Genomic DNA, 24,762 nt, shown 5'->3' with positions numbered 1-24,762 from the left:
AGCATGCAGTTCATTGTAAGGAGCTTTTAGACTTCAAGTACAAATATGACCTGTTCAGGGATGTGCTTTATGATATTTTTAGGCGAGCCAAATTTTATGTGAAGAAGGAAGCACTAATGAACTTCTTGACTAACCTACAAGAAGGGAGATCGACACTTCGGCCTACAGATGTTCTGGTGTATGGATAGGTGGGAGGGAAACATTCTTATGTAGTTTTGACTGGAGTTTCTCCACTTGTGGGATTATGAGTTGAAGATTTTACTTTGGGACAAGCAGCCCTAAAAGCTGCTTCAAGCAAAATGGTCAAACATGAGAAAACGTGCTCTGACAATCAACATATTTTTATACAGTTTGCATTTGACACTTTTGACTTACTAGCACCAAATGCCGTAGACCTTCTGAAAAGAATTCAAAGGGTTATGCATAGTAATGCTGTGTCGCCTAAGTCTATGAATATAGTTTTTCAAAGATTATGTTTTGCTATACAGAAAGGTCTAGCGGCGCAGTTTGTTACCTTTTAGTCATGTGTAATTTATATACATATATACACTAAAAAAAAGCAAATAAATTTATTTTTGGATTGGATAAGTTTTTACCTCAAAACTAATTCAATCTGAACCGCAAACACCAACTTAGACTAAAATATCATTTAAACCTATATAAAAACGAGGGAGTATCTCTCCCACAATTTTACCATGGACCCTTTGATTTGATTTGATTTGAGAAAAGGTACTTTCAGTACTGTTGCGTTCAATTTAGTGAACACCATGGAACTGCAACTCAGCAAAGTGAGATCTGGTTCATTTTCCAAGCTAAAATGGCAAGGCTTAGTTCTCATCACAATGGCAATAGCAATACCATACTATTTGTCTTCCCGTTCCTAGTATTATTACAGACACACTTTGTATCTGCAACATCTGAATCAAATATTGTGAAGTTCCTTCCTGGTTTTCAAGGACCTCTTCCTTTTCTACTAGAAACTGGATACATTGAAGTAAGTGAAACTGAAGCAGATGAGAATGCAGAAGTGTTTTACTATTTTATAGAATCTGAGAACAATCCTAAACAAGATCCTCTCTTGCTTTGGCTTACTGGTGGTCCTGGTTGCTCTGCTTTCTCTGGCCTTGTCTTTGAAATAGGTACCAATACTAACTCAATCATTCCCAATACATAGTTTGAGATTTGATAGAATTAGCTGAATATTATTGTCTAAGGTAGTTACAATTTAGTTTATTTTTTTAGTAAATAAGCAATATTCATTCAAATTGATGGAGTACATTGATTCAATATAATTTTAAAATCGTTAAAAACAAAAAAGATGAATCAAAATCACAACATGTATGTTAATAACATAAAACGACAAATTGCATAAGTTTACATATTTGACTATATTGAAGTGTCCTGAATATCATGTCAAGTGTTGATGGCAACAAAGTCATTGATTGGATCTGCACTAGATCGACCTTAATCTTTCAACCCGAAACAAATAAATGCCGTACTAAGACGAGAAAACAAAATACGTTGCACTAAGACATGAAAACAAATACACCACGGTAAGATATGAAATCAAAACAAAAAAACATGTCACTATATGATACAACAACAAAAAAATATCAAAGAAACACTAAATATACGTGAAAACCACACTTATTTAACTAAGAAAAAACGATTTAGACGGATGATTCTAACCTAAATTGACTGTAAATCACCCCCTCTTCAATAAATCAAGAAGAGAAATTGTGACGACTAGGATTAGAAGAGGAGGCAAATTAGTTGGTTATGTTTGTTACTTATGAACTATTTTTAGCCTTAATAATGTGAAAACTTTTGTGAGTCAAAAAAAAAAATTGGATAATGAAATGCTTATTACCATGGTGTGGTGGCGTTGCAGGACCACTAACATTTATAAATGATGAATACAATGGGAGCTTACCAAATTTGGCCTTGAGGTCACTTTCATGGACAAAGGTATGCCATATATAGCATAGCATGGATACTTTTGTTGGCTGAATTAAATAAAACTTAATTCATTTTTAATACAAATCTATGCTTAATTATCAAATTTATGTTGGACAGGTTAGTAATATTATATTTTTGGATTTGCCTGCTGGGACTGGATTCTCATATCCCAAAACAGAAACTGCGGTTCAGCAAAGCACTTGGAAGCTAGCTCACAATGCTCATCAATTTCTTAGGAAGGTTAATTAATTTTTCATTTAGTAACATAATAGTATCATTATTATGCAGCTTGAATAAAACAAATTGTAATAATGTCATGTGAACTTAGCTCAATTGGCAGGGACATTGCATTATATATGCATGAGACGGAATTCGAACCCCAGTCATCCCACTTATCCACCTTAGGGGTGAAATTTTTAGCCACTAGGCTACTTGACAAAAAAAATTGTAATAATTATGTTTAAACATTTGTTGTAGTGGCTGATTGATCATCCAAAATTTCTATCAAATGAAGTGTACATTGCTGGTGACTCATATTCAGGCATTCCTATCCCAATTATTGTTCAAGAAATTTCATATGGTATACTACACTCACAAATTATTCAAATTAAAGTTTTCTTAATATGTTTATGGGTCAATAATGTCAATATTAGACTAAATTTCCTTTCTTGCAGGAAATGATGGTGGCCTCCAACCGTGGATAAACCTCCAGGGATACATATTGGGAAATCCCTTAACAACACCAAAAAATGATGATTACCAAATACCATTTAATCATGGCATGGCACTAATTTCTGATGAACTCTACCAGGTAATTTAACTTTTATTTAATTAATTAACAATCACATTTTTTATTATGAATTCGAAATGGTGATTAATATTAACAAGAATATTTTATTGATATTGACAGTCATTGAAAAAGAATTGTAGAGGCGAGTATAAACATATAGATCCCCAAAACGTATTTTGTTTGAAAGATTTCCAATCTTACACGGAGGTAATAAGGCCTATATTTCACGAGTATGGTAAAATAGGGAGACTAAAAGTTCAATTAAGTCTATATAGTTTATGATAATTTTTCAGTCACAATAAATTCAGCTATTGCATATTGTTGTGATTTCTCAGACTATTTCAGGAGTGTGTATTCCTCATATTTTGGAACCGAAATGCGAGACTGACTTTGTTGATAAAATTGAGATTCCTCGGAGGACACTTCTTATTGATAAAACTGATCACACCATTTTTAGTTCTTCTCTCACTATGCCACCTTTAAATTGTCGGGTAACTTCTCAAAACTAATTTATCATTAGAGTTTAATGTTTGAGTACTACACCAGTAACACCTGATTATAAGTTTTAGCAATTCAATTGTAAAAAATTGATAAAATATATGATTTTCTTCTTTTTCCATGGGTAGACTCATGCATATTTCCTCAGTCCCTATTGGGCTAACGATGATAATGTTCGCAAAGCACTGCACATTCGAAAGGTATTTATTTCTAAACAAAAAAGTTATGTATTTTTTATTTATATATAAGCGTGTATTACTTGTTGAATTATAAGAGTATTATATGTGCAATTCAGGAAAGTATAGGAAAATGGAAGAGATGTAACGCGGACATACCTTTTAAGCATGAAACCCTTGACAGCTTTCCATATCATGCAAATCTTAGCAAAAAAGGCTTTCGTTCATTAATATACAGGTCAATCTTTTATATTATAGTATGTATATACAGGTTTGTTTGATATGCAAAATGTAAATACTAAACAGAACAATATACGATAGTACAAAACAGAACAACACAATGCTATGTGTATTTGATTCCTTAATTTAATTAATTTTCTGATTTTATGACAATTTTTTTAATAGCGGTGATCATGACATGAAAGTTCCATTCTTGGCGACTCAAGCGTGGATAAGATCTTTAAATTACTCTATTGTTGATGATTGGAGGCCATGGTATTATAATGACCAAGTAGCAGGGTATATATATAGCCCCCTCAACTCAACTATAGAAGTTTATACAATGCTAGTATATTTAAATGATGAAATGTTGCATTATAATTATATCTCACTTATATTTGATAATTGACAGTTACACGAGGACTTACTCAAATCGAATGACATTTGCAACTGTGAAGGTAAAATTTAAACGTGATATTACAATTTAATCACAACTACAATAACCTATATATGTATATGTATCTAACTAATTTTTAGCTATTTATATGAAAATATTACAGGGGGGAGGACATACAGCTCCTGAATACAAACCTGAAGAATGCTTAGCCATGTTCACTAGGTGGATATCTAATAACTCACTTTAAGGAATTACGATATATAATATTGTTGGTGTTGGTTGAAAAGTCCCGCATTGCCTATATATTTATGAAGATTGTCTTAAAACTAGTTTGTGTTAGATAATACGTTAGTGATTTAATAATATAATGAGTTTTTGGTTGTAATTGGGCTTTGGGCATAATAGTAATTTAGTCTATTTATGTTTTCTATATATTCATAAGACAACTCATTGTATTCTAAGTCATTGTAATGTAATGAAACCCTAGCCCCTTTTGTTCTTTTCCATTTTTCTGTTTGATTGATTGTGTAGTTAACATGGTATACAGAGCAAGGTTCGATCCACCTTGAACTGTTCATCGCTTCCGCGCTTGTGTTCTCAAAAAGTTTGAGAATGTTTTTTGCTTTGTTTCTTATGATCGATTGATTGTCTGTGTTGTTGTGCTTCTGCTGCAAAAAGGGAGATCTTCTGAAGGTCCACAATTTGATTGTAAAGGTAATAGCTTAGTTGTTGTAGATTCACTTTGAGGGTAAAATATTATATGGATTGTTGTCTCTATATTTTGGTTGAAGGAGAGATTAAAAAGACACCGCTTGCAATCATTGGTGGGAATTATAACGATTGAAGCTTTTGTTTTGGATTATTGGATTAAGACCATTGTTTTCTACCAAGCCAAAGTTGATTTGTTCGGTTCGTGTTCGGTTAAACTATCGAATCTAGATTGAAGTTGCTGTGCTTATGTTGTGGTGCTTCTATGACGGATTTGGTTGTTTGTTTTTGACAAGTTGTTGCCTTTTTTATACTTCTAGTATGTTTTGGTGTTTGGTTCCTCTCTTTTGTTTTATTTTGTCTTGGGCTAGTTTTGTTGTTCTGTATGATTTGGTCTCCTTCGGTTTAGTTTCATTTGGTTCAGTTTAATTTGGTTTGAATTTGGTTTCGTTTGATTGGTTTGGTATCATCTGAGTTCGGTTGATTTAGTTTCGTTGGTTTGGTTCCATTAATTTGGAGATTAGTTTGAATGAATCAATTTGGTGAGTAAAAATATTGCTCACGGTTTGTTTGTTTGGTGAGGTAATACTCACAATTTGTTGGTTTGGTTTTGTTTGGTGAGTCTAGTGCTCACAATTTGGTTTCTTGTGGTCTCTCTGGTTTGATTGTCTCTCCCCTTTTGATATCTTCTTTGTTTGATTGGTATTCTCCCTCATTGGCTTCTTCTGTTTAATTGGTTCTCTCTATTTGGTTCTTCTCTTTGATTGTCTCTCTATTGATTTCTTCTGATTGATTGACCTCTCTCTGTCGATTCTTTTGATTGATTGCATTTCTCCCTATTGACTTCTATTTGTTTGCACTTCTCCCTATTGTTTCTTCTGATCGATTGCACTTCTCCCTCTATTGATTCTGATGGATTGCATTGCATTTCTCTCTATTTGGTTTCTTCTATTTGATTGCCTATGTCTGATTGCTTCTCTATGTTGATTTTCTGATTGCATCTCTCTTCGTATTGATTCTTCTTCTATTTGAATGCTTCTCTTTCTCTCTACTTTGGATTGGTTTGATTTGGTTCAATTTGGATTGGAACAATTTGGTTTGGTTTCCAGTTCGGTTTGGTTTTGTTTTGACGTTTCTACGGATGATGGTTCTTACTGCATTTTCAATGATGTCAACTCACTTTGATTGCTGCTCTTTGTTAGTTATTTTGGTTTGATGTATTTGTTTGACAAACTCTCAATGTTTCATGTCAAGACATTGCGAGTTTGCGGGGAGATGTTAGATAATATGTTAGTGATTTAATAATATAATGGGTTTTTGGTTGTAATTGGGTTTTGGGCATAATAGTAATTTAGTCTATTTATGTTTTCTATATATTCATAAGACAACTCATTGTATTCTAAGTCATTGTAATGTAATGAAACCCTAGCCCCTTTTGTTCTTTTCCATTTTTCTGTTTGATTGATTGTGTAGTTAACTTTCTACAATCATTGTTCAAGAAATTTCATATGGTATACTACACTCACAAATTAGTCAAATTGAAGTTTTCTTAATATGTTTATGGGTCAACAATAATTTCACCTATTGTGACATTAATCTACAAGCCAAGTAAAAGACTTATACCATGCATGAAGATTGAGAGTAATGACAAAGAAACAGTGGAAACATAACTCAAGCAGCTAAATGTTCTCATAAAATTAAGATCATGAGCCTTGTACAAAATCTCATTTGGTAGTAGGAATCCTATTATTAATGAAGTACATTGCATATTGTCCTGAATAGGACCAGTAGAGCTTAGGTAACTAAGCTTGAAACATTAACATGGCCGTATCTGAGGGAGGGTGAAGAGGGCGACGGCCAGGGCCGGTTCCGAGATTTTTGAGGTTTAGGGCAAATACTAAAAATGGACCCTTAATAATTTTTTTTTTAACAAAACGTCATTTATTTAAATTGTAAATAATGTTAACAACATCAAAAATAGTTATTTATTTGTGTAACTAACAGAAAAAATGTCATATATATATATATATATATATATATATATTAAGAAATAAAATTGATAGTATAACTAAAAAATTAAGAGATAATTAATAAATAAAATTAACATTTACACAACAAATAAAATGAAGGGTAAATAGTGTTATACCCCCCTGCAAAATAGGCGAGTTTTGCGTTACCCCCCTGCAAAATATTTTTTTGAGATTACCCCCCTGCAATGTCAAGATTCCTTGCGTTACCCCCCTGGCTCAACAAGTGGGCATATGACATGGAAGAATCTTGACGTGGCATGACACGTGGAAATTAATATATTTTTTATTTATTTTTAATTGCCAACTCATTAATTAATGTGGGTTTTTAATTAAAAAAATGAAAAAAAAAACTTAAAAGTTGTTATATTTTTATGAACTTACTTAAAAGAAAGTTTTTTTTTTTTACTAAAAGTTGTTATTATATATAAAAAAAAAAATTCTTTTTTTTTTTTGACTAAAAGATTTCTTTTTTTTTGTTGACTAAAAGTTGTTATTATATATAAAAAAAAAAATTTCTTTTTTTTTTTACTAAATTTTTTTTTTTTTTTGACTAAAAGTTGTTATTATTTTTTGACTAAAAAAAATTTCTTTTTTTTTTTGACTAAAAGAAATCTTTTTTTTTACATATAATAACAACTTTTAGTCAAAAAAGAAAAAGAATTCTTTTAGTCAAAAAAAAAAGAAATCTTTTTTTTTATATATATAATAACAACTTTTAGTCAAACAAACAAAAAATCTTTTCTTTTTATATATATAATAACAACTTTTAGTCAAAAAAAAAAGAAATCTTTTAGTAAAAAAAAAAAGATATCTTTTAGTAAAAAACAAAACTTTCTTTTAAGTAAGTTCATAAAAATATAACAACTTTTAAGTTTTTTTTTTCATTTTTTTAATTAAAAACCCACATTAATTAATGAGTTGGCAATTAAAAATAAATATAAAATATATTAATTTCCACGTGTCATGCCACGTCAAGATTCTTCCATGTCATATGCCCACTTGTTGAGCCAGGGGGGTAACGCAAGGAATCTTGACATTGCAGGGGGGTAATCTCAAAAAAATATTTTGCAGGGGGTTAACGCAAAACTCGCCTATTTTGCAGGGGGGTATAGCACTATTTACCCTAAAATGAATAACAAATTTGAAAGTGTTTTGATGATCTAAAAAAAATTGATAGTGTTTTTTAATCAAAAATTACAATTTAATTTTATAAATTAATTCTTTCTTTTCAAAGAAAATAACAAAATGTAAAGTAGTAAATAATCATCACTTTGTAAAAGGAAATAATTTTTGAATTTGTTTAATTTATAATTTTTATGATGGTATTGATTGTCATTTGTTGAAAGTTGAAACCTAATCTATTTAAATCAAACAAACAAAAAAATTCCAACATGCTACAGCTGGGAGTTGAACTTGCTCCCTCCTAATTTTTTCAATAAAATGGAGGCGCACACTAACCAACTATGCTATCTTCATCTAATGTAAACAATCTCAGTACAAATACTTAACCGCTTTTACTATGATGGACCCAAAAATAAAAATTGAGGCCCCAATTTTTTGGAGGCCCTGGCCCAAAATCGGCCCTGGCGACGGCCCTAGGCCCCTACAAATTAGGGCCCCAAAATAATTTTTTAGGGGAAATTAATATTATATATGTCAAAATAAATAAAATAAATAAAGGTCCGTTTGAAATACTTATTTTTGAGTTTATGCAAAACAACTTATACAAATAAATAATTTTTTTGTGTATTATTATAGATTTGTCAAGATAGTTTATGAAAAAATAGTTTATAAAAATACAATTTATGTTAGTTGGAACTTATAAATTAACATAATAAAAATTTATTTATTTGTATAAGTTGTTTTGTATAATCTCAAAAATAAGCTATTCCAAACAGACCATAAATACCAAATTTTTTAATGGTTAAAAATAATATGCCTAAATAGATTTTGAAGATTTTAAATTTAAATATATTTTAGATTTATATTTATAATAATACATCGTTAGGAATAATTATTTACAATGATATATCATAATAAGTTGCAATCTAAATTAAACGTGTGTTGAAGTTACAATAATAATGAAAAAAAGTGGAGGCTATAATGTTGTATTTTGAGAAATATAGAAATGAAGATTTTCCATTTAGCATGAATATTGTCAAAAGTCTTGCATTTGATATATAGGTATAGAGTCGACACTTAACAAAACATTGTAGCTTTATGAAAAGTCAATGTGACGAAAATGACGAGGAATACAATCACTTGAAGAATCTTTTAGAGTCAATTAATTTTTGGTGGTTGTTGACATGACAGTAATTTCATTAAAAAAAAAAAAATTAGCAGTTGAATTTAATGTTTTTTAAAAATTCAAATTAGGCTCAAATTATAAGTTTGTCCATAGCCACCAAAATCATAGAAATGTGCCTGAACATTAAGGCATGGCTGATGTTAAGAATGTGTTGGTGTCGCCCTTCAATTCTACCATTCTGCTGAGGGGTAGTCACACGCCTTCTTTGGTAAATTATCCCCTTAGCAGCAAAGAACTCAGTCCCGTTGTCCTACGAATTATCCTAACTCTTTTTTTGAAGTGAGTTTCAACCATTAGTAAAAAAAATCACACAAGTAGAAACTTCACCATCAACCTTGATATGACTTTCCAATTTGCCACAGCCAACCAAGAGAAACTCCGGAAAATATACCACTTAGAAGACACAATGGAAGCAAATTACCTGGCGCGTTCTGTTCAGGACCCTACAAAACCATAAACACCACAATTTTGATAACCACTGGTTAGTCCTAAATAGGATACTAGTAGGATCATCCAACCTTGTGCACCATATTTTCTTAGAAATGAGTATTGGGTCTAACTCATCCTTACAAAACTGCTTCTAAGGTGAGGATTGCCTCTAGTATATAAACACTTATTCAGGCCATCTCACAATCGATGTTGGACTTCTTAACAAAATGCCGGGATCAATATGAATCTAGAAAGAATAACAACTAGTAAACCGTTTTAGATTCCAACTTCAAGACTTCAATGAGTGAAATGTATGATGATACCAAATCCATAATGTTATACATGGTCATCAAAACAAGTGGATACCTAAACATATTCATCAAATGCTTATTGTCAAAATGCATTTAGGAACTCGGATGCATCAAAAGATAGCGAATTGAAAATTACTTATCAAGTTCCTAGGTTGTGCACTCCGGCATCTTCATACAAGAATCCGAGCATAATGGACAGGGTTAATACATATATCATGAATAAACCAAAAACATATTCAATGTTCCGATAAAATAGTAGTTTCTTGTGGCTTAACCATTCTTATTGAATTGCAGCAACTCCAACCTATATTCAAAAAGTCCAAAATCTTTTAGCATATTCAAAAATACATATTTAGCTTAACATATGAATTTAATTTTGAAGCATTGTCGGTGTAAAATAATTTAAGTTGTCGACTAAACACTAATCATTTTATGTGTGGTCGACTTTTAAGGTAGTTATGATTAAAGTCAAATATCCATTAACATATATAATAAATTTGACACAAGTTAAAGTTAAAATAAAGGGTAAATAGATTTTTACCCCCTGCAAAATAGCCGAATTTTGTGTTACCCCCTGCAAAATAAAAATTTTGGATTCCCCCCCTCGTAATATCAAGATTCTTTGTATTTCCCCCTTGTTGGCCAACTTGGACATTATTGATGATGTGGCAAGCATACATGTCTTTTCTATCACTTTTTATTTATTTATTAAGTGCCATGTAGGTTAGTTAATTATATGTTTATCCTTTTAAAAGAAAAAAATATTAAAAAAAATATTGTTTCTATAGTTTTTTTTTCCTGAAAAAGAAAATATATAAAAAAATAAAAAAAAAATTAAAAAACATAAATGCAGAAACCTTTTCTCCGTGGAAAATATGTCTTCTTTTACCTTCTTCATCTCCCTCACAACATCATCTTAAAACTTAAACCAAAAATCCAGAAACCTCCAATTTTCATCAGATTCCCTTTTGCATTCAATTTCTCAAAAAAGCAAGTTCTGTTAACCATTCATCGAAACCCTCACATCTTCATCAAATCCAAGCTCATCGTCACTGTTGACAACCATCCCTCTTTTTATTCTTTGTACATCTTGTGTTGCCGTGATTTCAAAAATTTAAAGAAGGGTTCTTATAAATTGAAAGTGAATTACAACTGATACTGGGGTTTTTACGGTGAAAATTGAAAGTAAAAATTGAAATTGAAAGTGAACTGCATCTTGTGTTGCCGTGAAAATTTCACGGGTTTATAGAATTGGTGATGGTTGTGGAACGAAATTGATTAGGGTTTGATGATGATGTTGCTGGTGGGTTTTGTTGTTGTTGTTGTTGATGAATACGAGTTTTGTTCTAAGTTTTGTTTAAGGAAAAAAAATATGGATTTATTTTTATGAATATGTTGTTGTGTTTTTCAGATTTTGTTCTTCGTGTAAAAATTCTAGAATGTTGTTTGTTGTTATAGATACTTTATGTTGTTACAGATATTTTGGAAAAAAAATTCTAGAAACAAAATTAAGATTATATTTATTTTCAAAAAAAAAATATTGTAAAATTATAATCTGATTTATTTATTTATTTTTTGGAAATATATATACAATAAAAGAGGGGAATTAATTTTATTCAAAAAAAATATTTTTTAAAAAATAAATATGAAATATATTTATATATGTGTCACTGAATAAAATAAACAAGATTGAAATAAAAAGCGACATAAGCTGCCACATCATAAAAAATTAAGATTCCATATCTAGTTGGCCATTGAGGGGGGTAATTGAAAGAATCTTGATTTTGCGAGGGGGGAATCCAAAATTTTTATTTTGCAGGGGGTAACACAAAATTCGACTATTTTGCAAGGGGGTAAAAACCTATTTACCCTAAAATAAATTACTTGATGGTTTGTCTTAACATTTTTGTATGCCGGCTGCAGTAAGATCATCTAAAACTGTGTTTGCTCCTTCTAAGGCTGCCTTTGAACGGTAGTATTTTACTATGGACAACCTTGGAAAGTAAATTGCATACATGATGATGCTCAAAAGCTCAAAGATTGTGGATATGCTCAAAAGCTTAGTACTGCAAAGTAAAGTAAGGTAGTCACTGTTTAACCACTAATTGTTGTAGTAGTATAGTATGAGAGTAGGAGTAAAAATAATTTGTATAAATATATGAAAAATAATAATAAGATATAGTCCTTCAAAATGAAATATAAGAAGAAAAAAAATGAAAAAGAATAACATACAAGCCCCTTTGCGAAGGCCGTTGTGTAACTTCTCAAAATAGTATTTGGTGAAAAGTCTCAGACCACAAGCTACAACTCCAGAGGCATTTATTCCACTAATAAAGGACTGTATAAAATCAAATTTGTTTATTTTGTGAATCATATTGTCAACGAGAAGTTAATGGTAGATATATGACAAACAGACACTATCTAAGTTAATGAATTTTCTTATTTTAAGATAGAGATGTGTTATTCAAACACAAATTTTGAGACACAAAATTAACAAAACTCTCTTTCCACTCACAACCACGCAAAACGAGATATGTAAAAAATATTAAAAAAATAAAAAAAGTATATTTGTTGTATTTTTGTCAAATAAATGTGTTTACGTAATATTTTCCTTTAAGATAGTAGATATATGACAAGCAAACACATACACATCTTGTTGAGGGTTCACTTAATCTAAGGAGAGTATAAACAAAGAAACAACAATTTTTTTGTTGGACACTTGTCTGACACGTTCATATGAGTGTCTTATAGGTGTCAGACACCAATCAAAAGAGTGTCAAAGCAAAGAAAAATTGGGTTTTTTTGACACCGATATAAGCTATCCGACACGTGTCATACGAGTTTTGGACACCGACACATGTCATACTTCATAGCTAGATAATAACAAAAAATTGTTTTTTAAGTTTATTGAGTAACTGATTTATCCGATCAATCAAATAGTAATTATATATTAGTTACCCAATATACTGTATTTAACAAAAAATATTTGCTTATATATAAAACTATAGATTATCTCTCTCCCACACAATTCCCTCCACAATTTTACCATGGACCCTTTGATTTGATTTGATTTGAGAAAAGGTCCTTTCAGTACGGCTGCATTCAATTTAGTGAACACCATTAAACTTCAACTCAGCAAAGTGAGATCTGGCTCATTTCCAAGCTAAAATGGCAAGGCTTAGTTCTCATCACCATGGCAATATTACTACTATACTATTTGTCTTTGCGCTCCAAGTATTATTACACACACACCTTGTGTTTGCGACATCTGAATCAAATATTGTGAAGTTCCTTCCTGGATTTCAAGGGCCACTTCCTTTTCTACTAGAAACTGGCTACATTGAAGTAAGTGAAACTGAAGCAGATGAGAATGCAGAAGTGTTTTACTATTTTATTGAATCTGAGAACAATCCTAAACAAGATCCTCTCTTGCTTTGGCTTTCTGGTGGTCCTGGTTGCTCTGCTTTCTCTGGCCTTGCTTTTGAAATAGGTACTAATAATACTACCTCAATCATTCCCATGTGTTAGAGATACATAGTTTCAGATTTGTTAGAATTAGCTGAATATTATTGTCTAAGGCAGTTACAAATTAATTATTTTAATTAAATAAATTGTGTATTAATTTATTTAAATTGATAGAGTACATCCATGTAATACAAACTCAAAATCACTAAAAAAGAGAGGATGAATCTGCGAACAAAATCACAACATCTATGTCAATAACATAAAATGGCAAATTCTATAAGCCTACGCACTTGACTATATTGAAGCCTCCGTATCTATAACGTTGATGACAACTAAGTCATTGAATATTGGATCTGCACCGGATCGACTTTAATCTTTCAATCCGAAACAAATAAACACCGCATGGATGGGATGGGTAGCTCAAGTGGTTAAACTGTTATGGAATCTTTGTGGCAAATCAGATAGCCTTTGGGTAAAATGGATCCATGCATATTATACTAAAAACCAGCAGATCATGGAGGCTTCTATACCAGATAATGCCTCCTGGATAATGAAGGCTGTTATGAAGCAACGCGAGTATACCCTTCAAAATCCGGTGTGGACAGAGATGTTGAATGCCCAAAAATTTAATATGAGAAAGATGTACCTGGCTAATTATGAAAGAGCTCAAAGTGTTCCGTGGAGAACTTTGTTCTATGGAAACGTGGCCCGTCCTAGAGCTCTTGTCAACCTCTGGATTGCTTGTAATGGGAGGTTGACAACTCGTGACAGATTACACAAGTTTGGGATTACTGACACAACTTGTTGTTGCTTCTGCAGTGCTGATGAAACTCAGCAGCACCTTATGTTTGATTGTAATGATACAAGAGATATTTGGAGGATAGTCCTTGAATGGATTCAGATTGCTCATTATCCACTGGGCTGGTGTCAAGAAGTGGAGTGGATTATGAAGCAGACTAAAGGTAAAGGAGGTCGTGCAAAGATCCTAAAATTGGCCTTCACTGAATGTGTCTATGAGATTTGGAGGTATCGAAATGATATTAGTTTTGGTAATGCTGTACAGAACAATCATACTGATGAGAAAATTATTGATACTATTGTCTATAGGGGCTGGACCAATAGAAAATTAAGGACATGCCTAGCTAAACTCATGATGTAAATAGTCCTTTTCTTTGGTTGTTTTTTTTTTTGTCGTTTTTGATCCTGTGGGCTGGATCCGTGCGATCGCCTTGTACCTTTGGTTTTTGAATTAATCAAAGTTTTCTTTTTGATTAAAAAAAAAAGAGTTAAGAAGTTGGAGGTCCATGGTTCAAATCCTGACAAGGAGAAAAATTAACATAACAATGTAATATATTAACAACTAACAATTTGACACTCAAAAAAAAAAAAAACACCGTACCAAGATGAGAAAACAAAATACCAAGATGAGAAAATAAAATACGCCGCACTAAGACGGGAAAACTAAATACACCGCACTATGACATGAAATCAAAACAAAAAATGTGTCACTAAATAATACGACGAAATCACAAAAAATACCAAAGAAACACTAAATATATATATGAAAACCACACTTATTTAACAAAGAAAAAACGATTTGGAGGGATGATTCCAGCTTAAATTGACAGTAAAGTCACCTCTTTCTTTGATAACAAAAAAAAAAGTAAATTGGATAATGAAATGCTTATTATTACCATGGTGTGTGGTGGCATTGCAGGGCCACTAACATTTATAAATGAAGAATACAATGGGAGCTTACCAAATTTGGAATTGAGGTCACATTCATGGACAAAGGTATATCATAGCTGGGATACTTTTGTTGGCCGGATTAAATAAAACTTAATTCATTTTTCATACAAATCTATGCTTAGTTATCAAATTTATGTTGGACAGGTTAGTAATATTATATTTTTGGATTTGCCTGTTGGAACTGGATTCTCATATCCCAAAACAGAAACTGCTGTTCAACAAGGCACTTGGAAGCTAGTTCACAATGCTCATCAATTTCTTAGGAAGGTTAATTAATTTTTCATCTAGTATCATTATTATCCTGCTTGAGTAAAACAAATTATAATAATTATCTTTAAACATTTGTTGTAGTGGCTGATTGATCATCCAAAATTTCTATCAAATGAAGTGTACATTGCTGGTGACTCATATTCAGGCATTCCTATCCCAATTATTGTTCAAGAAATTTCATATGGTATACTACACTCACAAATTATTCAAATTAAAGTTTTCTTAATATGTTTGTTTATGGGTCAATAATGTTAATATTAGACTAAATTTTCTTTCCTGCAGGAAATGATGATGGCCTCCAACCGTGGATAAACCTCCAGGGATACATATTGGGAAATCCCTTAACAACACCAAAAAATGATGATTACCAAATACCATTTAATCATGGCATGGCACTAATTTCTGATGAACTCTATCAGGTAATTTAACTTTTATTTAATTAATTAACACAATCACATTTTTTATTATGAATTCCAAATGGTGATTAATATTAACAAGAATATTTTATTGATATTGACAGTCATTGAAAAAGAATTGTAGAGGCGAGTATAAACATATAGATCCCCAAAACGTATTTTGTTTGAAAGATTTCCAATCCTACACGGAGGTAATAAGGCCTATATTTCACGAGTATGGTAAAATAGGGGGACTAAAAGTTCAATTAAGTTTATAGTTTATGATAATTTTTCAGTCACAATAAATTAAGCTATTGCATATTGTTGTGATTTCTCAGACTATTTCAGGAGTGTGTATTCCTCATATTTTGGAACCGAAATGCGAGACTGACTTTGTTGATACAATTGAGATTCCTCGGAGGACACTTCTTAAAGCTGATCACACCATTTTTAGTTCTTCTCTCACTATGCCACCTTTAAATTGTCGGGTAACTTCTCAAAACTAATTTATCATTAGAGTTTAATGTTTGAGTACTACACCAGTAACACCTGATTATAAGTTTTAGCAATTCAATTGTAAAAAATTGATAAAATATATGATTTTCTTCTTTTTCCATGGGTAGACTCATGCATATTTCCTCAGTCCCTATTGGGCTAACGATGATAATGTTCGCAAAGCACTGCACATTCGAAAGGTATTTATTTCTAAACAAAAAAGTTATGTATTTTTTATTTATATATAAGCGTGTATTACTTGTTGAATTATAAGAGTATTATATGTGCAATTCAGGAAAGTATAGGAAAATGGAAGAGATGTAACGCGGACATACCTTTTAAGCATGAAACCCTTGACAGCTTTCCATATCATGCAAATCTTAGCAAAAAAGGCTTTCGTTCATTAATATACAGGTCAATCTTTTATATTATAGTATGTATATACAGGTTTGTTTGATATGTAAAATGTAAATACTAAACAGAATAATATAAGATAGTACAAAACAGAACAACACAATGTTATGTGTATTTGATTCCTTAATTTAATTAATTTTCTGATTTTATGACAATTTTTTTAATAGCGGTGATCATGACATGAAAGTTCCATTCTTGGCGACTCAAGCGTGGATAAGATCTTTAAATTACTCTATTGTTGATGATTGGGGGCCATGGTATTATAATGACCAAGTAGCAGGGTATATATATATAGCCCCTCAACTATAGAAATTTATACAATGCTAGTATATTTAAATTAATGAAATGTTGCATTATAATTATATCTCACTTATATTTGATAATTGACAGTTACACGAGGACTTACTCAAATCGAATGACATTTGCAACTGTGAAGGTAAAATTTTAACGTGATATTACAATTTAATCACAACTACAATAACCTATATATGTATATGTATCTAACTAATTTTTAGCTATTTATATGAAAATATTACAGGGGGGAGGACATACAGCTCCCGAATACAAACCTGAAGAATGCTTAGCCATGTTCACTAGGTGGATATCTAATAACTTACTTTAAGGAATTACAATGTATAATACTGTTGGTGTTGGTTGAAAAGTCCCGCATTGCCTATATATTTATGAAGATTGTCTTATAATTAGTTTCTGCAATCATTGTTCAAGAAATTTCATATGGTATATTACACTCACAAATTATTCAAATTGAAGTTTTCTTCATATGTTTATGGGTCAACAATAATTTCACATATTGTGACATTAATCTACAAGCCAAGTAAAAGACTTATACCATGCATGGAAAAGATTGAGAGTAATGATAAAGAAACAGTGGAAACATAACTCAAGCAGCTAAATGTTCTCATAAAATTAAGATCATGAGCCTTGTTGTACAAAATCTCATTTGGTAGTAGGAATCTTATTATTAATTAAGTACATTGCATACTGTCCTGAATAGGACCAGTAGAGCTTAGGTAACTAAGCTTGAAAATTTAGGCATGACTTTCAATTCTACCATTCTGCTGAGGCGTAGCTACATGCCTTCTCTGATAAGTTATCCCCTTGGCCGAAAAGAACTCAGTCCCATTGTCACTACGAATTATCTCTTTTTTGAAGTGAGTTTCAACAATTAGTACAAAAAAAAATCACAGGTAGAAACTTCACCTTCAACCTTGATATGACTTTCCAATTTGCCACAGCCAACCAATTGCAACTCCTACAAATATACCACTTAGAAGGCACAATGCAAGCAAATTACCCAGGGCATTCTGTTCAGGACCCTACAAAACCATAAACACCAAAATTTTGATGAGTCTAATTGTACATTATGATGAATCATGAACCTCAATAGTCAATATTGAATATAACTGTTAAAAAGACACTAACCGTATATCCTCGAGGTACCACTGTGTATACACAAACAGTAAGATAACCATTGGTTAGTCCTAAATAGGATACTACTAGGATCATCCAACCTTGGGCACCATATTTTGCCGTGAAGAAAAATGCCGGGATCAATAAGAATCTAGAAAAAATAACAACTAGTAAACCCTTTCTAGATTCCAGCTTCAAGACTTCAATGAGTGGAATGTAGGATGATACCAGATCCATAATGTTATACATGGTCATCAAAACAAGTGGATACCTAAACATATTCATCAAATGCTTCTTGTCAAAATGCATTTTGGAACTCGGATGCATCAAAAGATCGGGAATCGAAAAAATACTTACCAGGTTCCTAGGTTGTGCACTCCAGTATCTTCATACAAGAATCCGGGCATAATGGACAGGGTTAATACATATATCATGAATAAACCAAAAAAATATTCAATGTTCTGACAAAATAGTTTCTTGTGGCTTAACCATTCTTGTTGAGTAGCACCAACTCCAACCTATATTCAAAAAGTTCAAAATCTTTTAGCATATTCAAAAATACATATTTAGCTTAACATATGAATTTAATTTTGAAGTATTGTCGGTGTAAAATAATTTAAGTTGTCGACTAAACACTAATCATTTTATGTGTGATCGACTTTTAAGGTAGTTATGATTAAAGTCAAATATCCGTTAACATATACTACCTCCGTCCCTAATTATAAGATCCTATTTGACAAAAATGTACTATTTTTAAGGTAGTATAATAAATTTGACATAAGTTAAAGTTAAAATAAATTACTTCATGGTTTGTCTTAACATTTTGTATGCCGGCTGCAGTAAGATCATCTAAAACTGTGTTTGCTCCTTCTAAGGCTGCCTTTGAACGGTAGTATTTTACTATGGACAGCGTTGGAAAATAAATTTCATACATAATGATGCTCAAAAGCTCAAAGATTGTGGATATGGCTAGACTTAGCACTGCAAAGTAAAGTGAGGTAGTCACTATTTAACCATTGGAATGAATAATATTAATAAGATATACTCCTTCAAAATGAAATATAAGAAGAAAAAAAATGAAAAAGAATAACATACAAGCCCCTTTGCGAAGGCCGTTGTGTAACTTCTCAAAATAGTATTTGGTGAAAAGTCTTAGACCACAAGCTACAACTCCAGAGGCATTTATTCCACTAATAAAGGCCTGTATAATAAAGAAGACTATTAGCATTCCCTCTTCAATGGTGAAAAGCAATGCTTTAAAGGTTTTTATAAGTAAAGTTACATAAAGGCATATCTTGTTGAGGGTTTGCTTAATCTATACATAATTTTCAAAATAAAAACAAGAAAAATGACCGACCTGAATGAACCGAGGACACATAAAAGATAGCTCTCCACAGACGCCACCTTGAACAATAGCGTGCGTAATTCCAAAACACGCAAAAAGTAAGCATAAACTGACAAAAGTTCCAATTCCTCCTTTCCCAGATGTTGCTAGATCCAACTGCCACACCAAATACTCCGAAGTAATTATTATATCATACGCAAAGCAAAATGAATAGCAAAAAATAAAATACTAGTGTGTTTGGTTCTATGGTGATACAATGGAAATCAAGATGTACTTACAACAAGAACGAGCAAAGACAAAGCAAAGAAAAGTGAATATCCATACAAGTTCCGCAGCCTAGTATTGATCCTTGACTCATAGTGAGCCAATATCAGTGTCGTTATAAGCGCAAATGGCTGATAAACTATTGTGAATGTTCTCATAGGATGATATGTCTTCAAAAAAGAAGAAACTTTTGTTATACCAATAGCCTCATAATCACATGATATATAATTTCATATATACAAAAATAGAAGGAAAGAAAACTAAAAAAAAAAGTGTTGGCTAAATTAAGCAAGATATTTTTTTTTCTTGAAGAAGCTAAATTAGTCCACTCAAATTGGCGCCAGAGAGAATCGAACCTCAGACCTCAAGAGGAGCACACTCCCAGGTCCTAAGCCTGAGCACACTCCCAGGTCCCAAGCCAATACCAATGCACCAACCCAAGTGGGTTTTAAGCAAGATATTCTTACCGGAAATACTTGGTAGTAGTAGTCCCCCATTGTCCACATATTGTTCAATGGGATTAAAGATCCGACTCCAAGAATAAAACAGATCACCTTTGCTCTGAATCTCCCCTGCTTGATGCTTGTAGCAAAATGCTTGTAGTTATTTTATGGGGAAAAAAAGAGGTTAAGGATGAAAAGGAAAATAATTCATACTATACCTCTAATGCCACATTTTCTGCAACAATTGCCATATTGATGCTCTGCCACAAGAAGAATGAATTATGAATTATTAAAAGGATGAGAGAACTAACAACTCCTACCTTGAAGAAAGATAAAAACAACTTCGAGTTGTCAGCCAGAAGACTCAAAGTTTTGGACTCAAATTGGATGGTGTGTACTTTTTCTAATGAGGTGGCACGATCTATGTGTGATGAATTCATATATGTCATTTGATGATGTGAATTAAAAAAACAAAACAAATATTAAAAAATACAAAATAGTTTATTTATCCACCTCAAAATATTTAAATTATGACTACTTAAAAAAAAAATTAAATTATAATTTTCAGTTTTGTTTAAATAAAAGTAACATTTTCTGTACCTCTCCGTGACAGTAGGGGTAGCGCCATAGACTCTCTCTTTGGCTTAGAAGTCGCTTCAACGGCTGAGCTGCTTTGCTTAGCCGAGCTGGAAGCTATACACATCTTATTTATTACTCGTTTTTTTTTTTTTGACAAAAGGGTTCTTATGAATTGTTATCGTATTTATTTTCTTGTTCTTCTGTTTTTCTTTTTTAATTTGTTATACTTTTGGTTTGTTTGTTTTTTTATTTTTATTTTTTATTTATTATTATTATTATTATTATTATTATTATTATTATTATTATGTTAACTAATGAAGTGTATTGCCACCTCATTGTATTACATGCAACCTCATAAAAAAATGACACATCATCAAATGTATTTGAACACTTATTTAATTGAAGTATTGTACATTTATATATTTAAAATAACAATCATTACTTATATAGAATATTAATTGGATATTTCAAATGGTCCTAGTGGCCGGAGAATTGCAGTTGATGCAATGTGTCCAAACAACTACATGTTATAACAAATTATATTAGTCAAATTAAGTCAATTTTCACTACGAAAATATAAGTATTGCGATTTACAGCAGTAGAAAGTCACACAGTTTTAGATCTCAGCCGTTAATGATGAATTAGACACGGATCAGATTAATGCAGTTTTAAAATTGCTCTAAACGATTGTTATGAATCATGGAATCGAAGGGATAAAGATCATAGATGTCGGCAAGATAGAGTGCATAAGAGTATTCATGAGGAAGATACTCATAGAAATTCATATTGAATGAATATAGATTGATAAAAGAATGAGTAAAATGTAGAATGGAGTAGCTTATTTATAGGACTATTTGGAGTAACTTACTCCCTAACTAACTTTCTAACCTCCTAACCAACTTGGTAATCTATCAACTAACTCTAGTTGATTAACTAACTATCTATATTCTTAACAGCCTCCCTCAAACTCAACATTGGGAAATTCACCAATTTTGAGTTTGAATTACAATTGTTCTCAAACTTTTGTGTTACAAAAAAAAAAAGAGGTCAAACTGTATGGCAGCAAACAAGCTTCATCTTCACAACATTATGTTCTGATAATCATCAAGTGCTTCCTCATCAAGCTGATCTCCAATGAAGGTGCTTTGTTTGAATTTGCACCAATAGCCTCAAAAATCAAACCTTCACAAAGTATGACAGGAACATACCAAGAACTACCATAAGACCTTGCTCTAACACAATCAAATCAGTTGCCAAATTGCAAGCCTGAGTCCACTATCATTGATGCCAAGATTGAATGCACTTGCTACCAATAACAAACTTCATAAAAAATGAGCTTGTGAAGTCAAGTTCTCAATTTTTTCTTTACCTATATCCACTTTTACTGGTGCTGCCAAAAATTAATCCTTCAACAACAAAACTTTCACAAACATCACATGTTAACTTCCAAAAAGCTTTAACAAATTGAGCAGCCAAAATTACAATAACATGGACACCCAGTAGCAGGGACTCAAACAAGCTTTACCATAGCTCAAGTACATCAACATATACACAAGAGGATTTGATGTACAAACTTGAAAAATGTTGCAGATATCCTAATACCCTCCCACAAACTCATAGTAAGAGAATTCTTAGTATGAGTTTGGAATACAAAGTCTAAACATAGATGAGCAGCCTCACATGAAATCAGAAAAGCAGTTTGTTACACAAGACCTCAATCCATGAGTTCCAAATCCATGAGTTCCAAAACATGACAGTAAGAAATTTCATCAAAGTCCTTAGTCTATCCAAATCATGTCATGCATCCAGTGATATAAAAGTTGCAAAGTCAAACTGATCCAAGGGAGAAGTAACAGTGATAATCCAAATTCAATGACAATCCCAAATATCTACCACAATTGTAACAACAGAGGCAATCAAGTGCTGTCATAGCTCAACCACTAATTATATCTATAATTCACAGCTTAATGCAAGATTCAATCTCTAAAAATCCTTTCAATATGGCCAAAATAACCTACTTATCAGGAATGTATCATGACAACATAATGTTACTAACCAGAATGATAGTAGCGAACAATTAAGCTGTCCAAGGAATTGAATTTAGCAAATTTCAGAACACCAAAAGTATCAAAGGGGGAGAATACCAGAAATTGCAGCAGTCAGTTTTTCCTCCAGGATCGAATATGAAAATTGCACGACCAGTTTCGCCTTCATCGTGAGATTGAGGTTCACGGAGAAGAATTTCTCCGTAATCATCGAGAACCTTCGCAATGGAAAGAGGCTTGACGACTACACCGCCGGGATCGAAAACGGTGATGCATAAACCACGATGGTGAGTAAAGAGAGTGATGCTCTGCGACGAAGGCAGTAGCAAATCAGAAAGTATCTCACCTTTCTTGCTGTTCTGATCTTGATCTTGTGAGAATCGGACGTTGCCGTCGTGTTTGCGCTTGACCTTGATCGGAGAAGAAAACGCTTGAACACTAAATTGATTCTGCAGTTTCAGATCGACTTCAGAAAGTACAAATTCAGTTTCGAAATTCTTTGATTGCTTGTGTTCTTCCGAAGCGGTGATCGCGAAATCGACATCGTTGCAGCAAGAATCACCAAGAAAACAAGTAATAGCCCCAATCTTGATGGAGAAACCATCAAAATCTGATGCAATCGAAGGAATGAAAACTGGAATGATTGGACTTGTGAAGCTGCCGAAAACGAGTGAATTTGACGAAGTTGATGATTCCAGATCTTGAGGAGAATTACTGAGAATTTCAACATCATCAGATTCATCTTCTTCACAATATTCAGAATCGTAAGCGGAAGCACGATCTTCATCTTCATCCCTCGGGTATCGCTCTGATACCATGTTATGAATCAAGGAATCGAAGGGATAAAGATCATAGATGTCGGCAAGATAGAGTGCATAAGAGTATTCATGAGGAAGATACTCATAGAAATTCATATTGAATGAATATAGATTGATAAAAGAATGAGTAAAATGTAGAATGGAGTAGCTTATTTATAGGACTATTTGGAGTAACTTACTCCCTAACTAACTTTCTAACCTCCTAACCAACTTGGTAATCTATCAACTAACTCTAGTTGATTAACTAACTATCTATATTCTTAACAACGATCTCGGCCATATGTTTTAAATCGGATAGTCATGATGCAAAACAATACTGAAAACTGTGTGTATTTTAACAGCAGCAAATCTATTAGAAAATATAGCTAGCTCTCGCAGTTGATGACACTCTCCACAAACATCGATTTTGCTCTTTTGCTAGCTTTATTGAATGAAGCGTATCTCATTTGAAACAACTACGTCATGCATGCTAACCTTACATTCACCTACAACATGATTAACACACTCATTTAATTTGACGTGCCATTCATCTATATAATTTTGTGAAATTAAGAAGTAAAACTTGGAGGAAGAAGTACCTGATACTGATACCGCAAGTTGGATCTTTGATGGCCAAGTTTATATTCCATAGGACTAGAAAAATATTTCTCAATATTATCCTCCACAGTGCAGCGTGGATCTTTTATTAGCAAAGCTCCCTTTTCCCTTAAGTTTGAACTTACTTCATGGCATAGGGACGCAATCTCTGCCGAGCCTGACATAGCGAGATAAGGAGAGAGATCAACGAGGGTAAGATCCATTTGAGAGAGAGGTCGATGAAGATATGAGTCTCTTTGTTTTAGATTTAAAAGAGACCAACGGTTGACTTTTGTTGACATGTGGCATCCTACGTGGACTGCCACCTCAGATTTAAAAAAAAAAATCAAAAAAAATATTTTGTAATACTATTTTTCTTAACTTAATTTTTTTTTTTTTGAACAAAATATTTGATACTTTTGTTTTTTTAAAAGAAAAATATTTTGTTTTGAAAAGAGTATTCAATACTAAATACATTTTTTTTAGAAAAAAAAATTAATTTTTTAATTAAGAAAAAAAAAAAGTATTAAGAGGGGTTTTTTTTGAAAAAAAATTTAAATATTTTTGTAAAAAAAATATAAAAACCTAACGTGGCAATCCACGTAGAATGTCACGTGTCAATGGAATCCATCATGACATAGCCACGTG

The 24,762-nt window shown here is 32.1% G+C and overlaps 3 protein-coding genes and 1 pseudogene across 4 annotated transcripts; 2 read left to right on the top strand and 2 right to left on the bottom strand.

Moving 5' to 3' along the window:
• The first annotated feature begins 692 nt into the window (after positions 1-692).
• On the top strand, positions 693-4,540 carry LOC123917617 (serine carboxypeptidase-like 2). The gene is made up of 12 exons (XM_045969384.1): positions 693-1,139; positions 1,892-1,968; positions 2,077-2,199; positions 2,437-2,539; positions 2,634-2,770; positions 2,870-2,956; positions 3,085-3,240; positions 3,376-3,447; positions 3,543-3,661; positions 3,829-3,942; positions 4,055-4,100; positions 4,203-4,540. Exons 1-12 carry the CDS (start codon positions 818-820, stop codon positions 4,284-4,286), a joined length of 1,440 nt encoding a protein of 479 aa, XP_045825340.1. The 5' UTR covers positions 693-817; the 3' UTR covers positions 4,287-4,540.
• A 4,874-nt stretch (positions 4,541-9,414) lies between these two features.
• On the bottom strand, positions 9,415-10,891 carry LOC123915049 (annotated as a pseudogene).
• A 1,958-nt stretch (positions 10,892-12,849) lies between these two features.
• LOC123917611 (serine carboxypeptidase-like 2) lies at positions 12,850-17,395 on the top strand. 2 transcript variants are annotated; one of them, XM_045969377.1, is made up of 12 exons: positions 12,850-13,315; positions 15,008-15,084; positions 15,184-15,306; positions 15,391-15,493; positions 15,592-15,728; positions 15,830-15,916; positions 16,043-16,192; positions 16,328-16,399; positions 16,495-16,613; positions 16,781-16,894; positions 17,004-17,049; positions 17,152-17,395. In XM_045969377.1, exons 1-12 carry the CDS (start codon positions 12,994-12,996, stop codon positions 17,233-17,235), a joined length of 1,434 nt encoding a protein of 477 aa, XP_045825333.1. In that variant the 5' UTR covers positions 12,850-12,993; the 3' UTR covers positions 17,236-17,395. The 2 variants fall into 2 exon arrangements, with proteins under 2 accessions (XP_045825333.1, XP_045825335.1); XM_045969379.1 differs by having other exon boundaries at positions 12,866-13,315; positions 17,129-17,395.
• Positions 17,396-17,511: 116 nt separating this feature from the next.
• LOC123917615 (equilibrative nucleotide transporter 3-like) lies at positions 17,512-20,376 on the bottom strand. Its single transcript, XM_045969383.1, has 9 exons — positions 20,315-20,376; positions 20,121-20,225; positions 19,668-19,823; positions 19,402-19,545; positions 19,140-19,245; positions 18,847-19,025; positions 18,402-18,562; positions 18,057-18,315; positions 17,512-17,950 (listed from the first exon to the last, which is right to left on the bottom strand). The coding sequence occupies exons 1-9, from the start codon at positions 20,345-20,347 to the stop codon at positions 17,837-17,839; spliced, it is 1,257 nt and encodes a 418-aa protein (XP_045825339.1). The 5' UTR covers positions 20,348-20,376; the 3' UTR covers positions 17,512-17,836.
• Positions 20,377-24,762: the final 4,386 nt, after the last annotated feature.

This window comes from Trifolium pratense, linkage group LG3 (assembly GCF_020283565.1).
Source record: "Trifolium pratense cultivar HEN17-A07 linkage group LG3, ARS_RC_1.1, whole genome shotgun sequence".
In the NCBI taxonomy this organism is placed as follows: domain Eukaryota; kingdom Viridiplantae; phylum Streptophyta; class Magnoliopsida; order Fabales; family Fabaceae; genus Trifolium; species Trifolium pratense.
The sequence above is the reverse complement of the archived record's forward strand: the minus strand, read 5'-3'. Positions and strand labels throughout refer to the sequence as shown.

Coding starts and splice junctions, on each gene's coding strand:
- LOC123917611 (XM_045969377.1), top strand. CDS start 12,994: ATGGCAAGGCTTAGTTCTCATCACCATGGCAATATTACTACTATACTA. Junction 15,729..15,829: donor TTTCTGATGAACTCTATCAG/GTAATTTAACTT, acceptor TGATATTGACAG/TCATTGAAAAAGAATTGTAG. Junction 16,614..16,780: donor TTTCGTTCATTAATATACAG/GTCAATCTTTTA, acceptor TTTTTTTAATAG/CGGTGATCATGACATGAAAG.
- LOC123917617 (XM_045969384.1), top strand. CDS start 818: ATGGCAAGGCTTAGTTCTCATCACAATGGCAATAGCAATACCATACTA. Junction 2,200..2,436: donor CTCATCAATTTCTTAGGAAG/GTTAATTAATTT, acceptor CATTTGTTGTAG/TGGCTGATTGATCATCCAAA. Junction 3,662..3,828: donor TTTCGTTCATTAATATACAG/GTCAATCTTTTA, acceptor TTTTTTTAATAG/CGGTGATCATGACATGAAAG.
- LOC123917615 (XM_045969383.1), bottom strand. CDS start 20,347: ATGGCAATTGTTGCAGAAAATGTGGCATTAGAG. Junction 19,246..19,401: donor TGTGTCCTCGGTTCATTCAG/GTCGGTCATTTT, acceptor TTTATTATACAG/GCCTTTATTAGTGGAATAAA. Junction 19,026..19,139: donor CGGCCTTCGCAAAGGGGCTT/GTATGTTATTCT, acceptor TTTACTTTGCAG/TGCTAAGTCTAGCCATATCC.